Source organism: Alligator sinensis, unplaced genomic scaffold (genome assembly GCF_000455745.1).
Source record: "Alligator sinensis unplaced genomic scaffold, ASM45574v1 scaffold482_2, whole genome shotgun sequence".
Lineage (NCBI taxonomy): Eukaryota > Metazoa > Chordata > Crocodylia > Alligatoridae > Alligator > Alligator sinensis.
In genome coordinates, this window is record NW_005842678.1 from 402,859 (window position 1) to 429,995 (window position 27,137).

General features: G+C 42.4%; 1 protein-coding gene across 29 annotated transcripts in view; it reads left to right on the forward strand.

The window, feature by feature from the left end:
• Window positions 1-27,137, forward strand: part of DST (dystonin) — a 428,507-nt gene that overhangs the window by 332,971 nt on the left and 68,399 nt on the right. For all 29 annotated transcript variants that reach the window (XM_025215834.1, XM_025215826.1, XM_025215830.1 and 26 more), the window contains 9 exons: window positions 490-696; window positions 6,821-6,940; window positions 7,110-7,217; window positions 11,491-11,709; window positions 16,118-16,321; window positions 20,457-20,688; window positions 21,076-21,302; window positions 22,943-23,065; window positions 23,283-23,384. In XM_025215834.1, the coding sequence (XP_025071619.1) occupies window positions 490-696; window positions 6,821-6,940; window positions 7,110-7,217; window positions 11,491-11,709; window positions 16,118-16,321; window positions 20,457-20,688; window positions 21,076-21,302; window positions 22,943-23,065; window positions 23,283-23,384 (1,542 nt within the window). The remainder of the gene's footprint in view (window positions 1-489; window positions 697-6,820; window positions 6,941-7,109; window positions 7,218-11,490; window positions 11,710-16,117; window positions 16,322-20,456; window positions 20,689-21,075; window positions 21,303-22,942; window positions 23,066-23,282; window positions 23,385-27,137) is intronic.

Consider the following 27,137-nt stretch of genomic DNA (forward strand, 5'->3'; position numbering starts at 1 on the left):
TTAAAAAATTGATCCTATGATGATTTGTTCAGAATTAAAGACAGTCATTGTTCTTTTAAAAATGTACTTGACTTCAACTCAGATTTTGTACTATTTGATACTTAATTTTATTTGTTGACGAATTTGTTCCTCAGGGGGTTACAGAGGGCAAAGAATATGTGTTAGTTTTCTTCTCTTTGTTTGCTTGATTAAAGACTGACAACTCTATTGAATTCCAGAGAATGACAGTCTGCCCTGTCGACTGGAGAAATGTTTTTAAGTTTTGTTCTGTAGAACACTTCCCTTCAGGAATCACCTGCTTTTCTGTCAAACAACGTACAATAAAAAAAGGCCAATGTAACTGAGCTGAAAATAAATGTGCCAATTTTTCCCTTTTGTTTGCCTAGAAAACATTTTAGTGCTTACATTTTGGAGTAGAATAAAAACATGTGCAAGCTTCATGTGCTGAGCTCTTTTGCAGGCATGTTTATTTTAAATGGTCTTTTTCAGGAATTGAAAAAAGAAGCAAAGAGCAACAAAGGCTTATTGGACACCCTCAATGAAGTTAGCAGTGCCTTGCTGGAACTGGTGCCATGGAGAGCGAGAGAAGGACTAGACAAAATGATAACTGAGGACAATAAACGGTACAGATTGGTGAACGACACTATAGCTCAGAAAGTGGAGGAGATTGATGCTGCCGTACTTAGATCTCAGCAGGTACTAAAAATAATTTATGTTGTTTGTGCAGTAAAAATTGTCTCTGGGAATCCATACCTGAACAAAGGGTTTTACTTAATAATGTTGCCATGCATTTGTTATGCTTGAGTAACAGAAGGCCTGTTTGAATAGAATGTCACTGCACTGTTCAGACATGAGAGCTGGAGCAAAGCTAATCTGCACATTGTTGTGACCATCTGCTTCATTGTTGACACAAACCTTAAAGATCAACCTTGTAGTTAAATCACCCTGATCACAGTCCTTTAGTGGAAATTGAGCAGGAACAAGAACTGCAATATGAGGTTGTGAATTCCCCCAGGGAAGCACTTGCTTGAGAGCTCCTCTATCCAGCTCTGTCTGGTCTTTCATTGCTCCTAATGTGGGGTGAGCCCAAGATGCTTCTGACTCTTAGACTCCCTCCCTGACCCTTGCTTAGTTCAGCTCCAGAGCAAGGAAGTTTATGCCTACAAAGGAGACAGGAGTACTCCCTGAACTCTTAAGCAGCGAAGCAGACAGCTCATATTCATTTAAGGCATTTAATGTGAGTCGGGGCAGAGAGGAGCAAATGCGACACAGCAAAAAGACTCTGCCCCCTCCAAAAGCTTAAGCAGTCCCTCTGTCCCCAACCCAGTCTGCACAACCCAGTAGATGCTTAACTATTCTCTCTCTAGGGCTAGGGGCAGACATTTAAAAAGCCAGAGCCTGAACTGATTCAACCTTTGCAGGATAGTTTAACCTGCCGTGGTTGAACTGATTTATAACTGTACAGACATTCACTCTGGACTGAGGAAATGCAGGCGCATGCCTGCAGTTGCTCAGGCCAAGCACTGGGGGGGCACTAGAGTGTACCCTCAGCTGAAGGGAAGCTGTGCTGGAGGGGGATGTGGGGGGGGATGTGGCCAGCCCAGGTTGTAGTTTTGGCTGAACTGGCCAGAGAGGGGTTTAATTCCTACCTCCCGGTCCCACTGGCAGGGACACCCCTCTACTGGGAGCTCCCCCCTCGCTGGTGCAGCGGTGGGACCAGGCACAGCTAGAGGCAGGCTGGCATGGCTCCTGAGGAGCAGGGATGGGGATTATTCCCACTATCCCCGAGAGATCGCAGATGGGTCTGCCCACCTCGACTGCCATCACTGCCACTCGTTCACTCCCTCCTTGGGGCAGCTTGCAGAATAAGCCCCCTACTGCCCCCTCCGCCAGATGCTAGGGGGAGGGGGGAATAACCGCTCTCCCTGCCCTCTGCCTAAGGGGCCCTGCCAGCCGCTGTCTGGCAGCAACCTTGCCCTGCCACTGCAGTGGTAAGGGGGCAGGGCTCTTGATGGGGGCATGTCCCCTGTCATGGTGTGGCTTTCAAGCCCCTTTCTGGGTGGGGGGGATGCTGTGGGACAGGTAGAGCTGCAGCAGACTGCACACAGGAGCCAGAGGCCCCCCCCAGCACTGCCACCACAGTCCGTACCAGCTTTCCCCGCCCCTCAGTGTGGCCCCCTGCTGGGAAGGGGCTCATGCTCTGGGAAACTGTGACAGGGGTCACTCCCCCCTCACCACTCCAGTGGTCAAGTGAGGGTGGGGCTAGACTCTGACTGGCAGGGCCCCTTAGGCAGGGGCAGGGAACAAAGTTATTCCCACAGAGGACCATAGTAGCGTCTGCCCGCCTTGACCACCGCCACTGTTCGCTCTGTGTCCAGGGCAAGCAGCGGAATAACCCTCCTCCTTGCCCCACCAGCCGGTGTCTGGCCTCGTCCCTGCCTGGCCGCTGGAGGAGCGAGGGGGGAGCAACCATGATGGCAGCAGCAGTCCTTGTCACGGTTTCCCTGGAGCACGAGCCCCTTCCAAACAGGGAGGCTGCACTGAGGGGTGGGGAAAGCCACTGAGAACCATGGAGGTGCTGGGGGGGCTCTGGCCCCCTCCCAGTCAGAAACTGGTTTAAACCTGTAACAGAATGGACGTTAAGGGCACAGAAACTAGTTTCAAAATGTCTGAAACCGGTTTGAGATAAACCTGATTGAATATAGCATCAGACTTAAGACTTTCTGATCACTTAAACTGGTGTAATGTCTGTCCCTAGCCTGGATGACTTAGCCCTGAGCCTCAGTGTTATGTGGCTGTTTGCTCTCTTCACACTCTTCAGCTCTCTAGCCAACCCCCTGCTTTTCAGGTTGTTCTCTCCATTTTGATACTTACGTCCATCTCTTCCCTTAATACCTCCTGGGCATCAGCACCAAAGGATGTTTATAAAGCTTACCTGAAGCATCAGCAGGGCCGTTCAGTGCTTTGTTGCTGGAGGTCCACTGGGTCTCATTCCAAACCTCCTGCATGTTGGCAGCACTAGCTTATTAGCCCTTCATTTCCTACATACAAGCTAGTCAGGGAAACCGAGGCACACAACATTATTATGACATGAACACATTTAAACTAGGAATATTACAGTAAAACCATAATATGTTACAGAGGTCCTGTATCTTGCATTTCATGCTATATTAAATGTATGGTTTTCCAGATTCTTAGCTGATTTAAATAGGTGCAGTTCCATTGAAGTCATATCCCTTGAACATCTGGCCTATTGTATTTTCACTGCCTTTTTTACTCCAGGTGTAAAACAAAACTTCTTTTTCCTCAAAAATGAGAAATAATAGTTGTGTGTGTTTTTAAACTTCTCATAGTAAATAGATAAGTATTTTTTTAGAATAGGTTCTTACAAATGTATCTTCAGTCACACATTTAGCTACCTGATGACATATGCAAACCAGCAATGTAACTTTTTCCAGTTTCTATTTACTGTTCATTTTGCTAGTGCAAAAATACAAGTGGAGATTTTTGTAGTGCCACTACTACTCGGAAAAGAGGCTTTACTGGGCCTCAGAAAGATAGAAAGTGTATATGTCAGAGTAACAAACTTGTTTTAGAAGCCACACTGCAAAAGAATTGGTGGTAACTGGAAGTCCCAGAATAACTAATAAATACAATAAATACTTATCATAATTTAAATATATTCTGAGTATCCTAGCATTTTAAACCATTCACTCTGAATGTTTTTCTTCTCTCATCCAAAACCTTTGCATATTAAAAGCTTGATCTCTACGGGCATGAGGCAGGCAAGGAGTATACATGGCTCTTCAGAAGTAGGTTTCCGTCCTTATCTGCCACACCCAGGACATTTCAGAATTTTCCCTTGTTGAGGAAGCCAGAAGAGTTAATGCAGAGCTGGCCATGTTGACTCCAGGAACAACATATTGGAAAGAAGCCAACTGCCTGCCCAAGATAACAGTAACTGTCAGAAAAATGGAAGAGAAACTGAAGTGGGGTTAAAAGTGCTAAGTTAGTAGTACCACAAAGGACTGAAAGTGTTTGGTAATGGATAAAAGCACAATGGAAAAGCATGTGGTTTAATGAGGAGAGGAAGTGGGTGGATTTGGTGGGTGGCACTTTGAAGATGTAAAGTTATGTGATGGAATTGTTGAAGTCATATTGAGCTAATACTTCACCCACTTCTTGTAACTCACTGGATCAGAATGATCTCAAATGTAAGTCCCTCCTAAATATATGCAGTAGGGTTGGAATGTTGTAGTTGTGATGGTCAAATGAATATGCAGCAAGTAAGGCTTCTTGGTAATATCTGTTATTGGACCACCTGTATAGTTGAGAGATGTTAGACAAGCTTTTGGGCAGAGCCCCCTTCCTTTGGGCAGAAATCTATAGAATTTCCCCAGAGATGAACGCAGCCTTTTGTGTTTTTACCTTCAGCTCGCAATATCTATTTGAGCCTTATTCTACCCTTGTTTCATAGTGGGTGCCACAGATGGGTATCTGTTATGGGTGGCATTTTATTCTTTTCTGGATGCTCAGATGACCATATTTGATCACCTATGTGGTCACCTAAGTCCCAAAACTGCCACTGATGCAGGCTGACATTCTATTCTTGCCCACTTAGCCTTACATATGTAAATGCTGAATTGTGCCCAAATCTCGTCATCCAGGTGTTCAGAAAAGAACAGAATACCACCATGGGATTGCATTCTGTTTTTCTACTAGCTCTGTCAAAGAAGATGCTTTCAAAGTGTTAACAAAGGAACTTGTTATTCCGCACGTTCAGGAGTCCTCCTTTCCTGACCAAACTAAATAGTAAATATGTAGTTAAATATGTGAACTTAAACTGAATGGTATTAACATGTTGAAATCACAATAGCCTCAGGGTAGTTCGAAGCTCACATGTAGGTCAGTCATCTATAATGGCAATAAAACACCGTCTGAAATTCTGATACATAATATGCCATTTTTAGTGTTCATTCTTCAACACACTGTACGTGCAAACTACACCTAGGAACTCAACATGGAAAAGCCATTTCATCAGCAAAAGGAAATTTGAGACTGAAACAAAAGGGTTGTGCCACAGCATCCAAATGTTTCTCTGTCATGTATGCACCATGGATGATCTTCCATTATGCGTGGATTCAGTGTCATATCCATGAATATGCAATGACAAATAGTCATGTCTCAGTTAATTTGCGGCTCTTTCTAGAACCATCCACTCCCCTTCCTTGTTTGGTAAAATCAGATGGATGGATTTCAGAAGAATTAGGACCCCAAAAGCCCCATGCAACTCTAGAGTCATGGCTTGAACACCACTGATGTATATATTGGCATTAGTACTATAATGCAGGCTGATCCAGAGCATGCGATTCTTTTAGGCAACCACAATATTTAGAACAAACTTACCTTCTCTCACCATAAATGAAAAATGACAGCTAGTGGAAAAAATGTTTGTGCTCTGTTTTATATAACAAATGGATTTAAGAAGATGATAAAAACTGACTCATAGGGGAATAAAATCTCAGGCTTACCTTGTTTTTTGTTATGCATGATTCATAATAAAGCATTAATACATGACAGACATGGCAGGAATAAGACCTTGGTGGCTCTGCAGCTACAGACTCATAAACAGGCAGATCTCACAGCATAAGTGGGGGCAGGTGTGATCAGTGCTAGGACAGAGCTATATGAAGAGCTTGGTAGTCACAACACGTGGAACACGTTATGGCATAATGCATTTTGACAGGTTTTTAAAACAGCTTGGGATCAGAATGTCAGGTGCTCAGCACTCACGATTGGTGCTGGATTTTCAACTGGTTACACTTACATTTAGGGGCCTAAACAAAGGCCAGATATAAAATTCTCAGTTTCCACCAGTTCCCACTGTGGCTTTCTGGGACAGATTCCAGAGTAAATCAGCATTCAGCATATTGCTCTTCTGATTGCTTCACATCAGAATTGCCAGTAAGCCTTTTGTGCCCCTATTGCACCTGTGCCAAAATATAGTGGTAGACTTGGGTTGAAGAGGGAGTATATTCCTGTAGATCTACTGTCATACTTCTACTGGTCTATTGCTACATGTACCTCTTTATATAACTTTTGCTACCCTCTGCACATATCCCCAACCTCCACTCTCCCCCAGAAATTCCCTGAGAAGAGTTTTAAATTATTAAAGTATTAAATCATTCTGAATTAAAATCAATCTTTAGGAGCAAGAAAGGGTGTACCCCAATGCCCAAAGAGCATTTTTCCACCCAATCAACTGTCTAGTTTTAAAATAAAATCCTCTCTATTCAAGTTAGTGGGAGTCTGGGACTGGCTTAAATAAGAGCCATAATTTCATACTAATGTTTAATATTGGAGAAACTCAGCTAGATGTAAGGATACCAATGAACATTATAGGTTTATAGTCATATTTTCCCAAGAGGATCACAGTTATAATGATAAAAGCTTTTTAAGTATGAAATTGAGACTCATAATATTCGAGGAAAAATTCTAAATATAAATTACTCTTAAAGGAAATCTAAATTCCTCTTTGATCTTAGGATGCATGGTAGAGATTTGTAGGTTTGAGTAAAGTATGCTAACTTCTGTCTTTTAATGTTGCTGCTTTGTCATGGTTATGAATTAAGCTGATTCTCCTTAAACTTTGCAGTACCATTTTGAGCTCTACATTTCATATGTCTAAAAACTTTATACAGAAATGGACTAATAATGTTCTAACAATTCTGTTTCTTTTTTTCATTAAACATTTTTAAACAATCGATTCAGATTCCATGTATATACATTTGTCGAATTAATTAATGTCTGCCTTATTCAGTTTGATCAAGCAGCTGATGCTGAATTAGCCTGGATTGAAGAAACAGAAAAGAAACTGATGTCTCTGGGTGATATTAGGCTTGAGCAAGACCAGACTGCTGCTCAGCTCCAAGTTCAAAAGGTAAAGAAATGCATTTTGAACTGTCACGTGAATTATTGGCCAGTGCTTTTTCTGTCTAGAAAATATACTGGCATGATTTAATTTTCAGCCCATCATAGTTCTCTTCAAAAATAGTTTTCACTTTATGTACTCTTTCTTGATTGCTGACAAGTTCTCATTTTTTTCCAAGGCTTTCACCATGGAGATTTTGAGGCATAAAGATATTATTGATGAACTTGTTGAGTCTGGGGATGAGATTAAGAATACGTGCACTGAAGAGGAGAAACAGACAATGAAGGTAGGATGCTATAACTTACAGATGTCTTGAGGGTTAAAAAAAAGAACCACTTCCACTGGGTTATCTTTCCTTTCCCAATCAATTGGAATCAATTTGAAATAACATCTTGTTACCTGAGAAATGATATCACTAAAAAGAATGCTCTTCAGGAGCAAGTTTTCCTTCCTTTCCTTTCCTTGGAGATATTCAGCAAGCAAACAAACACTGAGTGTAAGTACTTCGTTGTCTTGCATTGATTTGGGCTCTGAGTTTTTGTCATCTATCTTTATCCATGTTGAGTAGTACTTAAGATTATGTGAAAACTTGGATGAGAATCTTACCAGTCATCGTAAGTAAGTGTAGCAGAATTGACAAGTTATATTCCTTAGCAGTGCAGTGCTATCCTGTTAGGACTCCTTTATTAGTATTTCTATTAACAGTCATATGCAATATGGCTAAAACCCAGGTCTCGTTGCTCAGCTGTGTTAGTAGGTGACACAGCAGAGAGATACACCAAGGAGAGAAGAAAGAAGCTGTGGAGCTCCAGGTTGCAGTGCTTTCAGTCGTATGCCCACTTAAATCAGTTAAGTTTGGAACAGGCCTTCTCTGTAGATGCTGTTAGCCCATTTACATCAGAGATAATTTTTTTATACTCACCTGCAGGAGGAGTGAGACTAGGAAGATCTGTATAACCCTCTATAAGATCTGTTGTATTCCTTGCTGAACAGTGATGTGTAAGAATGCAACCTGTTAAACAGATCCCCCACCTTCAGTGTACTTCTTCCTTGTGGAACAGAACCTCAGTTATTCGGCTATACAGCAGAACCTCTGCAGTTACAAAGAAGTTTGTTGTGCCCTTAAGTGAACCTAAAATAAATATTCAGTCCATTTGAATAAGTGGCCACGAAACTGAAAGAGTATAATTTCATATGTTTCTTTTTTAAATATTTGTATTATGCTTAGTGAAAAATATCATTTATCTCTGTGTTAGCTTGTGTTTTGTCCTTTGGATAGCATCTCTGTACTTAATTTACACACAAGACATAACATACTAAAGGGTAGCTTGTTCTGCCAAAAAAGGATTCTCTGGTTCACAATCAATGGCTTATTTATAGATCTTGGTTTTTTCAAGGCTAGCATTTATGTTCGCTGCCATATATAATGTTTCATAATAATGACAACATGGGCAGTTTTCCCTAGAAAAATGTATGGCTATTGGATATGCTAATTATTTTATTAGCACATGCCCAAGTATGGGAGAGTTATAATTTAGACTATGTCATTTAAACTATCATGTTATTAATACAAATGCAGAACCATTGGTTAATACATGCTAATATGTGAAAGAAATATGTCACCCCCTTCTGATGAATGCTTATAAGCTATAGTCATGCCAGCATGGGCTGTTGTTGCATCAATTCTTATAAACAATGGAGTTTTGTGTGTATGCAATGGTACTTTGATTTGAAAGTGCCAAGGAAAACCTGTGTTCTGCCAGGATTGGTGGTGATAATTCTGTTTATGACAGCCCATTCCCTGACTGAATACTGCACTTTGTCTCAGTACAGGACTGGGAACAATTATGGGTTGGTACATTATATGTTGGTAACAGTGTCTCCCAAAGCTGTCCAGATTGATCTCTGCTCCTTCCCTCCCAAGTGGCTGCAAAACTGCTTAGGAGCTAAGAATCAAAAGGTGCCTCCTTTTCGGGCCTGAAAAATTCCCTTGGCACTTGGACTAGACCATCTGCACATGCTCGGAAGCAATCTATTTCAAGCAGCTAGCATATGCACAGAAGCAGTCTACTTCAAGCAGCTAGGAGCCTGATTTCTCAGCTCTGTTGTGGTCCAGATATGGGTTCTTATCCAGGGTTATTTCTGTTTTTAACCAAGGACTGTCTAAAGTAACATGTATAAACAATCTTGGAAGCAAGAACAGGAATCAGGTTTCTTTCCTCCCACTTAGTGGACTTACAGAACCATGTATCCTCTTCTGGCTCTCCTAACCTCATGAATTTTTCATTTTGGCTGCCTAGTGGTCTAACATAAATAGGAAAGGTACAGTGTACACCATGCCCAGCCTATTCTATAGTCTGGTTATTAGGGAAGTCTCTTAGAAAGTAGGTGATTTGGAGTAGGCATTTAATTTTTAGGCACTGCATTACCTAAGTGGAGATGCTTATGAGAATGAGTTGGTATGTGACACTTTCCGTAATAGCGGAGGTTTAACATGGAGGCACCTGGGTAAAATGGAATTTCTAGTCATGATTTTTATATTTAGAGTTCTCCTTCAATTTCAGTTGCAGAAATTACTCTGCATTTTTCCTTTTAGTATCATTTAGCAGTATTGTTGCTCTGAAGCAACTGCTACCATGAACCTACCCTAGGAGTGACTGCATCTCAGAGGACACTGAATGCTCATTATTTATAACGGACAAGATAATATCCTGCCTTTCAGAGGCAATTCGATGGGGAGGTGGGTAGGGCATAAGTCATATCTTCTTTCTCTGTACTGCTATACTCTGTATAGTCCTGGGCAGATTAGTTCCATTGACTCATATGCCAGTATTTGTTTTATGTGGAAGCCAGTGGGGTTAGATAGAAATCTGGAAGAAAGTATGCTGCACTCCTGAAAGTGTCACAGACTGCTTACTGCAGTGCTGCATAGCAGAACTGCTCAACCTCCCACCCGCAGAGCCATGGTTTCCAGCCCATGAGGAAATTTGGCAGCAGGGGAGCAATGGCAGTTAATACAGCCATCCTTCCATGCTCCCAAATTCCCAGACCCCAAGCCCTGCACGGGAGTTCAGAGCTGGGCCACACCCCTTCCTCCCCTGTGAGGCCAGATAGGGGCTGGGTTAGGGCCAGGCCATTTTCCCTTTCGCCACAAGGCTGGGTCAAGCCCCCTTCCCTCATGGAGCTGGTTTGCCCTCTCCCTAGCTCCACACAACAGAATGGGGCCCCACTGCACTTGTCCTGGGTGCCAGATTGGGACCACCAGCCAGAGCCAGCCCAAGGACAGACTGGGCACTATCCAAGCAGCCCATCAGGCAAAAAATTTGAGCACCACTGCTCTGCAGTGTTCTCTTCCCCCAGGGTTAGGGTAGCTCCAAGTACAGAGCTGTGGTTGAAAGCAATGGAGGAGCACATAGGGTAAAATTTTGATTCACCTAGGGGACAACCAAAGTTGAGAATTACTTTGAGTTAGTCAACAATTGTCTATGAGTGATTCTGCAACCTTCTCTGGGTCTGTAACATGGATGGGCAAAGTCCAGCCCATGGGCCAGAACCGGTCAGCTGTGGACACCATTTCCCAGCTGCCCCTGCACATGGCTGGGTTTGGTCTCCATGGAGACCTCAGGGGTACCTGTGCTGTGAAAGCTCAAGGCTGGGGTTGCCATGGAGACCGGCCTCAGCCACGCTGGCAGAATGTGCAGCAGGACAGAACAAGGGGCCGCTCCAGAGCCGCTGGGATCTTCTGATGGGGGCAGCTTGCCTGGGCAGAGCCGTGATCTGTAGCCTGCATGCTCCGGGCTGGGGCGCACAGGCAGGGGATTGCAGCTCTGCCCCTGGGCTCACATCTGGGCATGTGCCCCTGCCTAGAGTGTGCAGGCTACAGATTGTGGCTCTGCCGTAGCTCCGGAACAAGCTGCCCCCATCACAAGATCCCAGCAGTTCTGGAGCAGCCCCTTGCTCTGCGCCCCGTTCTCTGCCAACAGGGCTGAGGCTGATCTCTTTGGCAACCCCAACTTTGAGCTTTTACAGGGCAGGTGTGACTGGGTTCTCCACAGAAACCAGCCCCAGACGTGCAAGCAGGGACTGCTGGGAAATGGAGGCCGGCTGGATCGGCCATTTTGCTCAAACCTTGTCTGTAAGCACCCGCATTGGGATAGGATCGCTTTCCGAAGTGCAGACATTTCGTTATGCACCCGTAAGTGGGTAATAGAATTGCTCCTAAACTTTAGCTGTGTAAGTGAGTCTCAAGATACACTTAGGTCATTCACTAGGTGAAATAGAATTTCCATAGTTTGTAACTTTGTCCTCTGCCTCCTGAACGCAGAATTCAGACATTATTGATGACCTTGAAAGTAGCGTGTCAAATTCTGATAACTTGTCTGTGTGCATTGACTCCATTGACATTAGGAGTTCTCCATGTACACTCATGTTACTAAGAACAGATTTTGCACAGGTTGTAATAAAATATCCTAAGATGCTTAAATACCTGGGTAATAGGAATATTGTAAATACCTAGGAGACAGAAAATGCTAATATTTCTTGTTAATGTTGTTTTATAGAAGAAACTGGAAAGCCTCTTACAGAAATATGATACAGTCTATCAAATTAACTCTGAGAGGAACCTCCAGCTGGAACGTGCTCAGTCTCTGGTTAACCAGTTCTGGGAGACTTATGAGGAGCTTTGGCCGTGGTTAACTGAAATAGAAATGGTCATTTTGCAGCTTCCTGCTCCAGCTCTTGAATATGAAACTTTAAAGCAACAGCAAGAAGAGCATCGGGTAAGTATGCTGCCATTTTATAAAATAAAACTTACAGAAACAGAACTGCAATACAAAAACCTTAGTTCTAATTGTGCAATTATAAGAAGCAAACACTCCGATTCCATGCCATTGTTAACTATTATAGAAAGGTTTTCCTTCAGAGTAGCAATCCAAAATGTGTGCGGTTTGTTAACATGCTTTTACTGTTTCCCCAAACTGTGTGTACAAACAAGGCTTTTCAGAAAAAGAAATGAAACTTGACAACACAAGAAAGAAAGAAATGTGTCATCATTGTTGCAGATGTAGGGCACACAAGAGTTAAAGAGCTGAGAAGCACACTTGAAAAGTTCACATAGATGTCAGTGTTAGAACAAACCAAGACCATAAACAGATACAAACAGAGCTAGGAAACTATGGGCAAGGAACAGAAAGGAGAAATCTTGACTATTAAAAGAAGCAGAGCTCCTCCTCTGCGCCAAGCTACCAGTCTGATTGAACACAAATGGAGTTACCCCATTTTCTGAATGCTGTTTATATAACCATGGTTAGTTTTAAGCTGTTTACTGAGAATGGATAGCCTTCTCATAATATTACAAGATGCCTGTTGAAGTCTAATTAATAATGTTGGTAAAGGGCTGCATGTAAAATATATATAACAACATTTTATGTACATATATAAATGTAGATTTTTTTTTGTTGTATTGGGAACTAATTTGATTGCTGGTGATTCAGGAAAATAATCAGACAATTAGATTTTCCCATTACAGAAAAAGAAAGTGAGAGAGTGCTAGGCCTACAGTGCTTTGGTACAGTTGATGCAGTAAGTCATTTCTACTGCTGAATATAGTTTCTAACATTTATATTAAGGAAACCAAGCTGACTGATAAAATCATAAAAATGAATACTGTGGTTTAGGTGGACTGAGTTCTATTAGAGGTGTTTGCATGCAAGCTAAATTGCATTTGGGATAACATGTATCATGTTTTACATTAACTACTCAGTGTGCATATTACTTTCAGCAGAGTATTTATAGGTAATGGATAATTGGCCTTAATTCCATCAATTTAAAGCTTAATTTAAAGCTCAGTATTTTGTTTTCTTTGAGACTTTAGTTAATGAGGATGTAGAGATGATGCACACTGCATGATAAGCAATGGCTTTGCCCAGTTATTGTCGAACTAGGTATTCTCCTGAGGAACAAACATTCCCTATTAAGAGATTAAGACTGGATAAACTTTATGATCTTTACAGAATATCTTGATTAGTTATCAGGAGCCAAATAGTTCTTGTTTTACTTGCAAGCAATATGATTTACAATTTGCCTCATTGACTTCAATTATTCTATTTGCAAAAGAGACTACATTTGCATTTTCATTAGGTCATGCCATTAGCTAAAGATTGGTTTGTTTAGTCAGAGAACTTTAACAAATAAGTAATGTAATCTAAAATCCTGTTTGACTGGAATTGTTGCCCAAATAGATTTAAAATGGGAAAGACATAACACTATTTTAGCTCTATTGTGGTTGTATTTGAGACAGATTTGAAAGTTAATTCAGTTTTCTGTGCTCTATTTTATTTTTTGTTGTTCTGTTTAAATGTTGCTAGTTTTGCTAGTTATGACCTGCATTTAGGTAAGTATAGTTGAAGTTCACTCCTTGGCTCAGCCCAAGGCCTCTCTATACCACTGGAATGAGACCTGAGTAACGTGGTATGATCTTCCTCCCTGCATATACAATATCCATATAACTAAAATAAATTATTTTATAAAAACCCTTTTACACATTTTTCCTTGTTTGACTCTATTGCATATGTACTTATCTACTACTATTTTTTTCCTAGCACCATGACTTGTTGCAACTGATTGAAGAGAAACTTTGATTACATGATTAAGTTTACTGTAACTGTTCTCACTGTCAGTCAGTTCCAGTTACTCAGGATCCATTGACAGCCAAAACCAGAATTGTTTTTGTACATAGTCTACCAGAAGTTCAGAGATGCCTTTGAATGATCTAAACTTTTGAGGATCCCCACGAAAAACATCTAATTTCCACACTATTTCCTTCCCCTCTCATTAGATTAGCTTTCATTGCCACATTGTTGTCTTGGGAGACTAGGCTTGGTGATCTCTTTTACAGCTTTACAGGGAGAGCTAGGGAGGCCCAATCCAGTATCAGTGTCTCCTTCTGGGGAGGATGATAAATGAAGAGCTGAGGCTCAGGAATCCCACTCCTGGATACTCATGGTCCATTTTGCAGTGTAATAGACTCAGGAATAGAAGCAGAGTTTTTCACAGCTGTTCACAATGTGCTCTGGACTGTAACACCAGAAGGGATTTTAGTGTCTAAGGCTATGGACATACGTTGCATTAGTGGTGCTATATACACTGTTATGGCAAATAAAGCAAGTGTCTACATATTCAGGCTATTTTTAGTGCTACAGAGTATTGGATCCAGCACAAAAAGCTCTTATTTAAAACAGGAACTTCTCTATAGTGATAGGTTTTTTAGAAGCATGTGTAACACGTAGGCAGTTACAGGTACGCTACAGGAGGTTTACTGGACCCCCAAATTCTCATAGTGCTCTACTCTCTCCCCCACCTTCAAGGAGGGCGGGGAGAGTAGCTGGCTCGCTGACAGCCTTGGGGGAGCAGAGCTGCAGCTCTCTTGCTGGGGTTGTTACTGAGAATCTCGCCACTCTTTTGTTAGTTTGGCACTGGAGCCCCAGCAGCAGCAGCAGCTTCTCTGCTGCTGCTGCTTTTGGGACACCAGTGCCAATCTAGGGGTATTCTCAGTGACAGCCCCTTTCAAGCAGAGCTGCAGGTCTGCTCCTCAGAAGCTGTTAGGGAGCCAGGTAGTTGTCTGGCTGCTGTCTTTGCTACTTTCCTGAGGAGGGTGGTGAGCTGGGAGGCTGACAGCCTGTTCAGTCCCTCTTCCCTAGTGGAGAAGCACAAGTGACTGGTTTCACTGACAGGCTGCAGTGAGGGAGGGAGAAGTGAGGATAAGGAGTGAAGCTCAAGCAATGCAGACAGAAGTGACAATTTTTGCCTGATCTGGTCACAGAAAGCAGTTCTGCCCACCCCAACAAACACATCAGCACCATCTGGGGAGTCCCAAGAGCCAGCTCCCTCTGCTACCCTTCCTTCCTCCCATTATGAAAAGAGGGAGCACTGTCAGAGAGCCCTGGCCATTGCCATGGGAACCTGTCTGGATTCCCCTCCCCCCTGGAACCAACAGTGAACTTCTGTTAGGTCTGAAGTAGCATTGTAACTCACTTTGCAAAAATGGTTCTGAGTTACAGCTGGGAGCTGCACTTCTGTTTGCATCCCTGTTCACCCTCTGACTGGAGAGAATGTGCTTCTCATGACTTTGTAGTGCTCTCCCCAGGTGGTTCTAAAAGTTCCTACTCCCAAAGCTCTCTAATTGTTGTGGCACTACAAATCACTGTGTGTCTGCAGTCATCAGTGGGACCCGATTAGGGGTTACTAGGATTCATTTCACTAGAAGGGAAACTGTCACCAGAATACTCAGTCTGATTGGTTTGGGAATAAGTGAATTGTCAGGGAGGGTAAAAGCTAATACAGTAGGGGAAACTGGGCATCTCACAAAAAAATATTCTCCCAATGTCCTGAAGATTTCCTGATGCAAAAAAACCCATAGGAATCAGGAAAGCAGAGGATCTGCTCCTCACAAAATTCCTGAAAGATTTTCATTAATTGTTTGAGTTGTTTGGTTGGGTTTTTTTGAGAGAGAGAGGTCAGCGGTGGCTAAAATGTCACTGTCAAAAATATAGTATGTATAGGTGGGAGCATGGTCTTATGGTTACAGCAAAGAAATGGGGACGTAGATACAGGACTCTAGTCCTGTGTCTCTCACTTCATCCTTTAACCTTTCTGAACATCACCTTTCCACTTTGTAAGTTAGGGATAAACTTTTGATATTAATATACTATTAATATAGAACTCAGAGCTTTTTCAATGGAAAACATTTGAGTTAATGGTAAACAATAGCATAAATCTCAAAATCTATTATATGAAAAGCATATATACAGCATTTTTATGCCAGTATCTGTAATATTATTGTCATTGTAAATGCTATGGATTCTAAAAGGACATGGAGGATCTGTTGCCAGTATCATATGCATATTTATCATCAGAGATGTAATAATATGTTCTACATTATGTAGTTCATAGAGTTTTTCACTATAACTGTATATGTGACATTTCACGACTGCATAGCTATTCAGTGTTGGAAAGAGAACCATCACTGGTGTGCCAGTGATTGACTATATTTGATGTGGTTTGTGCTATACGTTAAGGTGAAGAATATCTGTTTGGAATTTCTTGCCAGCTGGATGTGTTGGAAGTGCAGACAGCTGTAATGTAATGGTGTAAGCTCAAGAAACTGATAAGTTGTTTGGTTTGTTATAGCAACTGCGTGAGCTGATTGCCGAACACAAGCCTCATATAGATAAGATGAACAAAACTGGGCCTCAGTTATTGGAGCTAAGCCCAGGAGAAGGTTTTTCTATCCAAGAGAAATATGTGGCAGCCGACACCCTTTACAGTAAAATTAAAGAAGATGTCAAAAAGCGAGCACTGGTCCTGGATGAAGCTATTTCTCAGTGTACTCAGGTATCAATTTTGAAATGTAATTGGGTTTATTCCAATAGAAAAGTATACCAAAATATATATAGAAAGGCATTATCATTGTATGTCTGTATTTTATGCCTAAACTGCAAGTTTATCTAGAATTTACTTAAGTAAATGAATGCTCATGTCACTGTTTATGGCACTGATTTCCTATTTGTTACAGAGTTAAGATTATATATATATTGGTGGATATTAAACTATGCTGTCCTTGCAAAATATTATTGTTGCAGAACATATAATTTTGAGGTCATATCAGGAATATTTGTGCCTAAAATTTAGGCCTTTCATCTTCTCCTCATATCTGGATAAATATTTTTTCTTACTAGCATGTTCCTAATCCATGTTGCCCCCTTTACATAAGTATTTTAGCAGTGGCGATAAGTAGGTGCACGTGCACCCTCTGACCGGCTGCGCTCGCCACTTAGGTGATGGGTAGGGGGGCGGGAGCACCAGTGCCCCCTGTGCAAATGCCGGTTGATCACTGCAGCCACTCCTGGAAGCAGCTGCAGCAATCGGCCACAGTGATCAGCCATCACAGCATCGGCCGCGAAGGCAGCGAGATTGGTTGGCAGGATTGGACGCCCCCCCCCCGGCCTGGATGGGCCCCCCCCCCCCCGCCATTGGCAGGATCGGCTGTGGGGGGACCACTGCCCCAGTTGACAGGACTAGTCGCAGGAGGGGCATGTGCCCCACCTGACTAAGGCAGGACCAGTCGCCCATGGTATTTAGAACTCAGAAACATCAGTTGCAAACATAGGCTTCCACCATTGGAACCGAAGGAGAGAATTGTTATTAGCTGTCAGTAATCTTAGGGTTTACTCCTCTCTCCTACAGTAGCCAACGAAGAGCGAACACTTGTTCACGTATGCAAACTATCAGTGTTAGATAATCAGCACTGTAAAATATTCAGATTGCTCAGTGCTGTAAAATATTCAGGTCAGATTCACTGATTTCAGATTTCATTTGAAACTTAAAATTCCAATAGAATTTGTTAAATAGTTTATCTAAGGCTTATGAGCTTGTGAAATGAAGTTCAGTTGCTTATCACTGTGTGTCAAATCCTTGAGAAATTTGAGGACTTTGTATGGTTTCATTGCTAAACTCAGCAAAATTCTGCATATTTTACTGGGTTTACCTCAAATTCCTATTTGAAACAAAGCTCAGTGTGCATAAATTCATACTGAAACCAGGATAAAACTATCACATTTCATTCATCTTTGCTTACAGCAGTTTCTCCTTTCTTCTCGTTCATGATGTAACAAATAATATTACTGATAACTTCTACAGATTTGTAATACTTTCCTAAATGCTTGTATAAGTTACGTACTATTAAATTCTCAAGACTGTGCTATTTCTTTAAAGAAGCAATGGTTTCTTATGGTGATATCTGTATTGGGCCAACTTTATAGTTGGGCTGGAATTAGACAAGCTTTTGAATGCCAAACACTCTTCATCAAGTTTGAGCAGTGAGAGGCAACATAGCAGAATAAATAAAAACAATTCTCAGATGAGGGGGAAGGGGAAGAATCCCAGAATATCAGACAAACAATTAGTAGAAGAAAATAAACTGGTTACTAGGAGAACAAGAGCTTGCAAAAGGGAGGAAGTTTTTTTTCACCTTTCATGTGTGGGGAGAATTCAGGGATCAGGAAGGTTATAATGAGCTATAAAGCCAATATCGGTGTTAAGTCTTTGGTACTTAGTACCCAGGCAGCTTATGAATTTTTGTCCCCAAGTTTACTTTTAAAGGTGTTGGGTAGATCAGCAGTTCTCAGCCAGGGGTCCATGGCCCCTGGGGGAACGTGCACAGGTTTCAGGGGATCCGCTCAGCCCAGCATGGCCTGGCTTGGGGAGAAGCCTCCTTGGCCCCCCAGGGCTGAGGTGAGTCCCAAGGAAGGAGCAGGGACAGGCCCTCCCTGCCTGGCCTGGGCTGGCCCCACAGCCTCCAGCTTGTGGGAGATGCTGCAGGCAGGTGGGGCGAAACTTTGCGCTGCTGCTGCTCAGGTGAATGGGGCCCCAGGGCTCCCTGCTGCCAAACCTTGCCTGATGCACCTGGGGTGGGGCAGGGGAGCCAGGCAGTTGTTGTGGTGCAGGTGGGCTGTGGAGTTTTTAGAACTTGCTAGAGAGGGCCTCAGGAAGAAAAAGGTGGAGAACCCCTGGGATAGATTTCTCTTGAATACAAGGACAGTGAGGTCAGAAAGGGAGTGGTTGTTCTGTGAGAAATGTGCTTATAATGTGTGACTCTGTTCTTCATATTTTAAATACATTTCTTTTGGATCACTCACTATGTTGGTTCTTCATATGGTGCTATCCCTCCTTGCTTCTCCCTGTGTTGGTTTCAGTCACAGCTAGCTCAGTATTTAGGAGGCTGATAACAGCCAATATCACTGTTTAGCCAGTGATTATGTTGGCCTTTTCATCATTTTACATCAGTCAGGTTGTATATTAGGATTAGGATAGATTCACATTCAGGGGTGAACCGATAAAGATTTTCTTGGCTGATACTGATAGTCAGTTATTAAGCAACCGTATCAGTCAATGCCCATCTGATAACTGATTTACTCCGGTAAAATTGATGGGGTAAGGACCGGGATGGAGCCACGTGCAGCTCATCCAGGGGATGTGACGGGGAGGTGCCTCCCCACTACTGCACGCACCCCGCAAGGGATGCATGAGGGGCAGGGCCTATACCCCACCAGATTTGTGTGCAGAGTGGATGCAGGCTGCCCTTTGTGGGCTCGGGGCTCTCCACTCTGTTGCCTTTCCCTCGGAAGCTTTGTGCTGGCCGCGTGCCCCCCTGCCCTCCCGACAGCAGTGGGGATGGCAAGTTGTGCCTCCTGCTGCATTATCAGCTAGCTACAACAGCTATTAAAACCCCAATGGCCAATAAGGTAAATTTCCCTTTTATCGGTGTCAATCCTATAGACAACTGATATATCAGTGCACCTCTATTCACATTCCTTTGTGACATATATAGCATTATCAGTATATGGAAAAGCTGCTTAAATATTTTTAAAGTATTTTGATGTTTAATTGATATAAGTTAATCTAAATGTATGTACAAACATAAGAGACCCCAAGTATAATTTAGTTATGCATAATTCTTTTCTCACTGAGATATCCCAGAGTGTGTTATCCTCATCATACATGATGGGAATGTAAGCATTTGCTTACACATTTCTAAAAGTATCATTATTTAATTCTCCAATTTTTAAAGTACATTCAGTTACTTTACATATGTAAAGTAGCCCCTCTCATACTGTTCTTTACAGATAGGGAAGGGGCATACAGTGCCAGAATAAATTTTACAGAGACTTAAATACAATAATTACTCCTTTGACTTTTAACACATGTGCCACAAACACAGGATATTCACACATCCTCAAATTCAGATCCTGTGGTTAAAAAGCTCAGTCCCAAAGTTTATTATGAAGTAGTATACAGTGAATTTGCCATAGAAATGGGAAACAATACTTTCATTAGGTATCTGTGTGGGTCTCAATGAGAGGGTTTTGCTCTTTTGTTTATTTCAAACATCCATTTTCTCCCAAGCTCCCAAGTATGTTAGAAACTTCTGCTAGAAGATATCTTGACTCTCAGTCCCACCATTCAGTTAATTACTATTGCCTCAGTCATTTATTTGATGCATCGGGTAATTAATTACCTGACACATCAAACCCGTATCAGTGTATTTGTGCACAACACACTATGAAACACATGGTCACACTATGAAACTTTTATGTCTATGTATAAATGTAAAACAATATAAAGCCTGGTATTTAATAGGAGGATTATATATGCATCTCAAAATGTGAAGGTGGTTAGGTTATCCAGAAGGACTGAACCCAAACTCTAGGTCCATTGTCATGAACCTTTACTGCCTGAGATAAAGACCTGATCTCTTAGCTGAGAGGCAGTATCAGAAATCTCTCAGTGCAGTTCAGCTACCACCAGGCGAAGACAGCCTGATGATGTTTATGAAGGTTAAATATAAACTAGAGATGTTTAATCTGTTGATTTATCAGTATCTTCATATTTGAATATTTTTAATTATTTTTCCTTTCCTCCGACTTCCCTGCCCATATCTTCCTCTTTTCTCTCTCCTTTATTCCCACAGTTTCATGACAAGATAGATTCAAACCTTGAGAGCCTGAAACGCATAGTTGAACGTCTGAGGCAACCTCCTGCCATCTCAGCTGAGGTGGAGAAAATTAAGGAACAGATCAGTGAAAATAAGAATGTGTCAGTAGACCTGGAAAAACTACAGCCAGTGTATGAGACACTCAAACAGCGTGGAGAGGAAATGATTGCTCGCTCAGAGGGAGCTGATAAGGATATATCTGCTAAAGGTAATAGATTATCTGACACAGAGAAAACTTCTACTTCCTTTGTAGTTGAAATTAACTAAACTAAAGTATTGAGCGCCTTCATTTCTTGGTTGCTAGTGAGCACACCTGGAATTTGTTATTATAGATTGTGGCCTAGAAGTTTAAAAAGGTGACCTTCTTCCTTTATGATGTAGTGTCATAACTTTAACGTTTATTTAAAAGAAAAGGTTTACTTAATTCTTATTGTTCTTTGGGTGTTGTAAAGGGCTAAGTTTAGAAGTTGAATTAAAAAGCAAGCTGGATTTCTCCAGAAGGAGTGTGTGCATGTGATAGTTTTCTGATCTCATTATCAAGGTGTTTATAGGTATTGGTTGCCCCCATAATAATCAAGTCCATTTGCCTATTTAGTTGTTAAAGATAAACTGGACCAAATGGTCTTCATCTGGGAGGACATCCAGACCTTGACTGAGCAAAGGGAGGCCAAGTTGTTGGATGTGATGGAACTGGCTGAGAAGTTCTGGTGTGATCACATGTCCCTTGTAGCCACTATTAAAGATGCTCAAGATTTCATCCGAGAACTGGAGGGACCTGGGGTTGACCCTTCTGTAGTCAAACAGCAACAAGAAGCTGCAGAGGTCAGTAGCCAGTAATTTAGGAGGCTTAAAGAAGTGGGGTTTCCTTTCAATATACTGAGAGGAGATAAGATTTTGCACACAATTACCATGAAATACCAAAAGAGATTTTTTTCTGTAACCAACAGGATATTTATGTAGACTTTTTCTATAAAAGTACTTCAGGATGTTATGGTAAATAATATATACCTACCTATATTTTTGCTATTTTTATATTCATTGTGTACATCAATATAAGTGTGTCTAGATCAGGTATGTCCAACGTTTTTGAATGTGGGGCCAGATCATGAACTTTTTATCACCCAGTTGGCTGACAGGAGCAAGTGCTCGTGTGGCCTGTCTAGTCCGGCCACAGCCTGGGGGCGCAGGTGTCAAGGGGTGCTGCCTGACCCCGCTGCATCCTCCCTGCCACCTGGGAGGCCTTAAGGATGCTGCCACACCTGCGTACCTGGGCTCAGCAGCCAGGGGGACATGCGGAGACCCTACAAGGGGGTGCGGGACGTGCAGGGACCCCCCCTGTTCCCTCTCCCCCGGGGCAGCCCGAGCCTGACCGGCAGAGCTCCCTCCCTCCCCGGGGCCTGCGACTCACCACCCCCAGCGTGGTGTCTGTGGGCACCTTCCTGCCCCGACAGCCACAGCAGCAGCAGCAGCATCTCCCACGGGCCCGGCCGCAGCATCCCTCTGAGCCGGCATCTGCACCCCCCCCACGCCCGCCCGCCCACTGCTGCAGCCCACGCGGCCAGTGGGGACTGGCGCAGGGCGGGTCCGACATGCCAATGAGGATGGGAGGGGCGGGGCTAGGAAGGGACACCGTGAAATGAGGGAGGAGGGGAGGAGCCGCGCCACGTCGGCAACGTCAAGCTGACATGGTGCGTGTGGGAACCTTGTCCCTTCCCCAGCCCTTCAGCAGCCATTAGGAAGCTGCTGAGGGGCTGGGGGAGGGACAAGGGGTGGGGGGGGAACAAAAGTAAACAGTGTTTACTTTTGTTTCCTTTCGCAACACCTTGTGCCTCAGAAAATGGCTTGGTGGACTGCATGGTGGCCCACAGGCCATATGTTGGACAAGCCTGGTCTACATACTTATATGTATCACTGGTTTCATATGTATGTTTTCCTGTGTATGTATGAGTGCCTGTGTGTGTGCATATGACATATATGAATAACTGAAATTGGAGTTAGTCAAAAAAAATTGTGGATTCCATGAACACATTTAAACAAAAAGCTTAGTCTAAGCCTGAAGTCAGTCACACTGATTATAACATAACAATTTAGAAGTAGAAATAGTGACCCTATAGAAAAAATTCTGGTTGAAGTAGCATAAATCATAATAGTCTCTAGGCTGTTTTTTCGGAGTGGGGTGGGAGGGAGGGTTATGTTACATTTCTACAAAGTAACTTATTCTTTATAAACCTCACTTTTAATTTACAATGAGGCTTTTTTTGCAATGACCTTTTGATATCTGAGTTTTACTTCAGGGTCAGTGATCTTTCCCAGAGAGAGAGAGAAGCAGAGAAATGACATGTCAACAATGTAATGGAAGTGAAATTCTGGGTTTCTAATATTCTATCTTAAACAAACTGTATCTGCATTCTGGAGTGTTAAAATGTATCCGTATTAATGATGTATTATTTTCCTTATTTTAGGCTATCAGAGAAGAAATTGATGGATTGCAAGAAGAACTAGATACAGTTGTAATTCTTGGCTCTGAACTAATTGCTGCTTGTGGAGAACCTGACAAACCCATTGTCAATAAGAGTATAGATGAGGTATGAGAAATGTAAATGTTTAAGGCTGATGTATTATAATGTACTTTAACTATAGAATATATCCTTCACAAAATAATTTGCAATGATATAAATTAAAGATTTTGGTCCAGAGTCCTATACAAGGTGAAGTGAACAATAAAATTGTGATTATTGAGAGCAGATTTTAATCCTGAAATACCTGAATTATGATTGAAATATTTAATCATTTAAACTGCAGCTGAATTCTGCATGGGATACTCTAAACAAAGCATGGAAAGAACGGGTGGACAAACTTGATGAAGCCATGCAAGCAGCTGTTCAGTACCAAGATGGGCTTCAGGTAAGCTGGTTATGATATACCTAACAAATCTTGAGTAGGAAATATTTTTTGTCTCAGTAAAACAATATATTATTAGGCAGCTGTTATGAAATGTTATCCTGTTTTGAATTTTCTTCAATGTGCCTAGTTTTTCCCATATTTTATATTTAACAGAATGCATATATTGGATAACTTTCTTTGTTGGATTGTTTACATGTCACAGTGGGTTTAGATTTGGAGTTACAGTTTCATTATAGTATTCATGTCAAAATCTGTGTTACCAACACCTACTTCACTGGGAAAATCACAAGAAAGACATCATGGAAACATCTAAGATTGGGGGACTGGCGCCAGTTAGATCTAATCCACCTGTAGGAAAAGTGGTAAAAGGGCTCAATAACCCCCTTGGCTCAATAGGGAACTCATGGACTTCCTACATCTAAAAAAAGAGACTTATAAAGGATGAAAGACAGGAAACACCACTAAGGAGGAGTATTCTGCACTGGTCTGCACCTGCAGGGAGGGAACTAGGGAATACAAAGCTGCAACTGAACTCCAACTGGCTACATGAATCAAGGACAGTACAAAGTCCTTCTTCAGATATGTGGGGAGTCAAAAGAAAAACAAGGTGCAACACTGGACCCCTGCCAAACCAGGTTGAGCAGCTGACTGCCAACACCCAGGAAAAAGCCAATCTGCTTGGTTACTTTGTGTCAGTTTTTTACTAGCCGAAAGGCCCAAAGGGACCACCCTGCTTAACATGATGCGGGATGACCAGGTTGAGGATGAATATATGCCCACCATTGGCATGGATCTTGTGAGGGAGTGTCTTGAGAGGCTGGACCCCCACAAATCAGCGGATCCGAATAGATCGCACCCAAGAGTGCTAAAGGAACTAGCAGACATCATTGTGCAGCCACTGGTAAGGATATTCGAGAACTCGTGACACTCGGGCGAAGTACCTGAAGATTGGAAGAGAGCCAATCTGGTGCCTGTCTTCAAGAAAGGGAGGAAAGAAGACCCGGGAAACTACAGGCCAATCAGTTGGATCTCAGTCCCTGGGAAGATCTTGGAAAAAGAGAAACCATTCTTGACAGACTAACAGAAGGCAACATTCTGAGGGATAGCCAGCATGGATTTCTTATGGGTCGGTCTTGCCTGACCAATCTCATTTCCTTCTATGACCAGGTGATGTATCACCTGGACAAAATGGAAGAGATTGATATAATATATTTGGACTTTAAAAAAGTCTTTGACCTGGTGTCCCATGATGTTCTCATGGAAAAAATGGGCAATTGCAGCCTCGACTACTCCACAGTCTGATGGCTGGGGAACTGGCTCCAAGGTCGTACTCATAGAGTAGTAGCTGATGGAACCAAATCAACATGGTACTCAGTGACTAGTGGTGTCCTCCAAGGCTCCATTCTCAGACCTGTGCTCTTTAATGTCTTCATAAACTATCTGGACACTGGTGTCAGAAGTGGACTGGCTAAGTTCATTGATGACACCAAGCTTCGGGGAAGAGTAAGCACACTTGAGGATAATCTGGTGATCCAGGCTGACCATAATAGGCTTGCAAGGTGGGCAGATGAAAACCTAATGGTATTCAATACAGAGAAATGCAAGGTGCTCCACCTCAGGGAAAAAAAAAACCACTTCACACTTATAGGCTCAACAATACTATACTTGCTAGCACCATGACTGTAAGAGACTTGGGGGTCATGATTGACCACAAAATGAACATGAGCCACCAATGTAATACCGTAGCTGGCAAAGCAAACAAAACTCTGGCTTGCATCTACCGATGCATCTCAAGCAAGACCCAGGATATCATCCTCCCACTGTACTAGGCCTTGGTGAGGCCGCAGCTGGAATACTGCATCCAATTCTGGGCTCTACAATTCAGGAAGAAGTGGAGAAGCTTGAAAGAGTCCAGAGGAGAGCCACACGCTTAATCAGAGGGCAAGAGAACAGGCCTCATAAAGAAAGGCTATGAGCTATGGAACTCTTCATCCTGGAGAAGCACAGACCCAGGGGTGACTTGGTGGCAGCCTATAAGTACATAAGCGGTGTGCATCAGGATCTGGGGGAATGCCTGTTCACCAGAGCACCCCAAGGTATGACAAGGTCCAATGGTCACAAACTCCTGCAAGACCATTTTATGCTGGAAATAAGGAAAAACTTCTTTACTGTCCAAGCTCCCAAGGCCTAGAACAGACATCCCCCAGAGGTGGTGCAAGCACCTACCGTAGACACTTTTAAGAAACATTTCAACACTTATCTTGCTGGGATCCTTTGACCTCAGCTGACTTCCTGCCCCTTGGGCAGGGGGCTGGACCCGATGATCTTACACCAGCCCTAATGTCTATGCAATATATGAATAATACTGCCCAGGTGTAAGCACCTGAAAGAAATCTTGCGGAACAAGATCTTATAATACTGACTGTGAGATTGACCGCACCTTAGTCTGCTAGAAAGTCAGAATCAATGTAAAAAAGATCCACCATATCAAAACTACCAGTCACCCTCAGACATCATCCAAACTAAAGAAATAGAAAATACAGACTATTCAATGAAGAAGTTGTGAATGCAATTTTACCTAACAGCTTAGCCACTGAGGCTTGGGAAAGCTTAAAAACCAACGTGTACAATGTTGCTATAACAGCACTTGGCAAAAAATACAAGAAAAATGGAGACTGGTTTGAAGAACACTCTGAAACGCCTCTACCACTAGTTGTGAATAAAAGGACAGTGCTAACCAACTATAAGAAATTTTCCAACACCATAACCATAGAAAATCTGAGAAAGGCTCCAAAAAAATGCAAAAGGAGGCTAAGAGGTGTGCCCAAGATTTTTGGATTAAACTCTGTGATGATATTCAGAAAGCGGTTGACATAGAAGATAGTTGTGTAATGTACAAAAGCATCAAATGAACAGTTGGTCCAATCAAGGAGAAAACAGCTCCACTGGAAGACTTAAGTGGAAATGTCATTACTGATAAACAGCTTGTGTTGCATTGAGCACTATGGAATTATGAACCCCAATTAGACTGAAATCAAACATGAAGAGCTGAAAAGATTATCATAGTTCAACCTTATGATGAATTTATACAACGAGCCTACATTAGAAGATTTGCAGAAAGCCATTAAATCAATTCCTGGGAACAAGGCATCCAGCAATGACTGCTTGCCTGCTGAAATCTATAAATGTGCCAATGACAAATGACTTCGAAATCTTCATGAAGTTATACTGCTCTATTGGAAAGAGGATGTAGTACCACAAGGTTTCATAGATGCTTGGTTTGTACAATTATACAAAAACAAAGGGGACAGAAGCAACTGTGACAAGTATAGAAGTATCTCCCTGTTGAACATTGTCGGAAGAATTGTCACTTGCATCATGCTCCCTAGACTGCAATCTCTAGGTAAAATAATCTGTCCTGAAAGTCAATGCAGTCTTTGCTCAAGATGTTCCACCATTATTATATTTTTAACTCAACTGCAAGAGAAGTTTAGAGAAAAATGAGTACCGCTGTACATACCCTTCATTGATCTGATGAAGGCCTTTGATACAGGAAACAGGGCCTTTTTATTGTTCTGAAGAAACTGGGTCATCCCCCCAAACTGTTGAACATCATTCACTCAATACATGAAGTTATGAAGGCAACTGTAGTGTATGAAAACAAAGAATCAAATACCTTTGACATCAACAGTGGGGTGATACAGGGGTGTATCTTAGCTCCCCCCTGCTTTTTAACATCTAGTTTTCATTCCT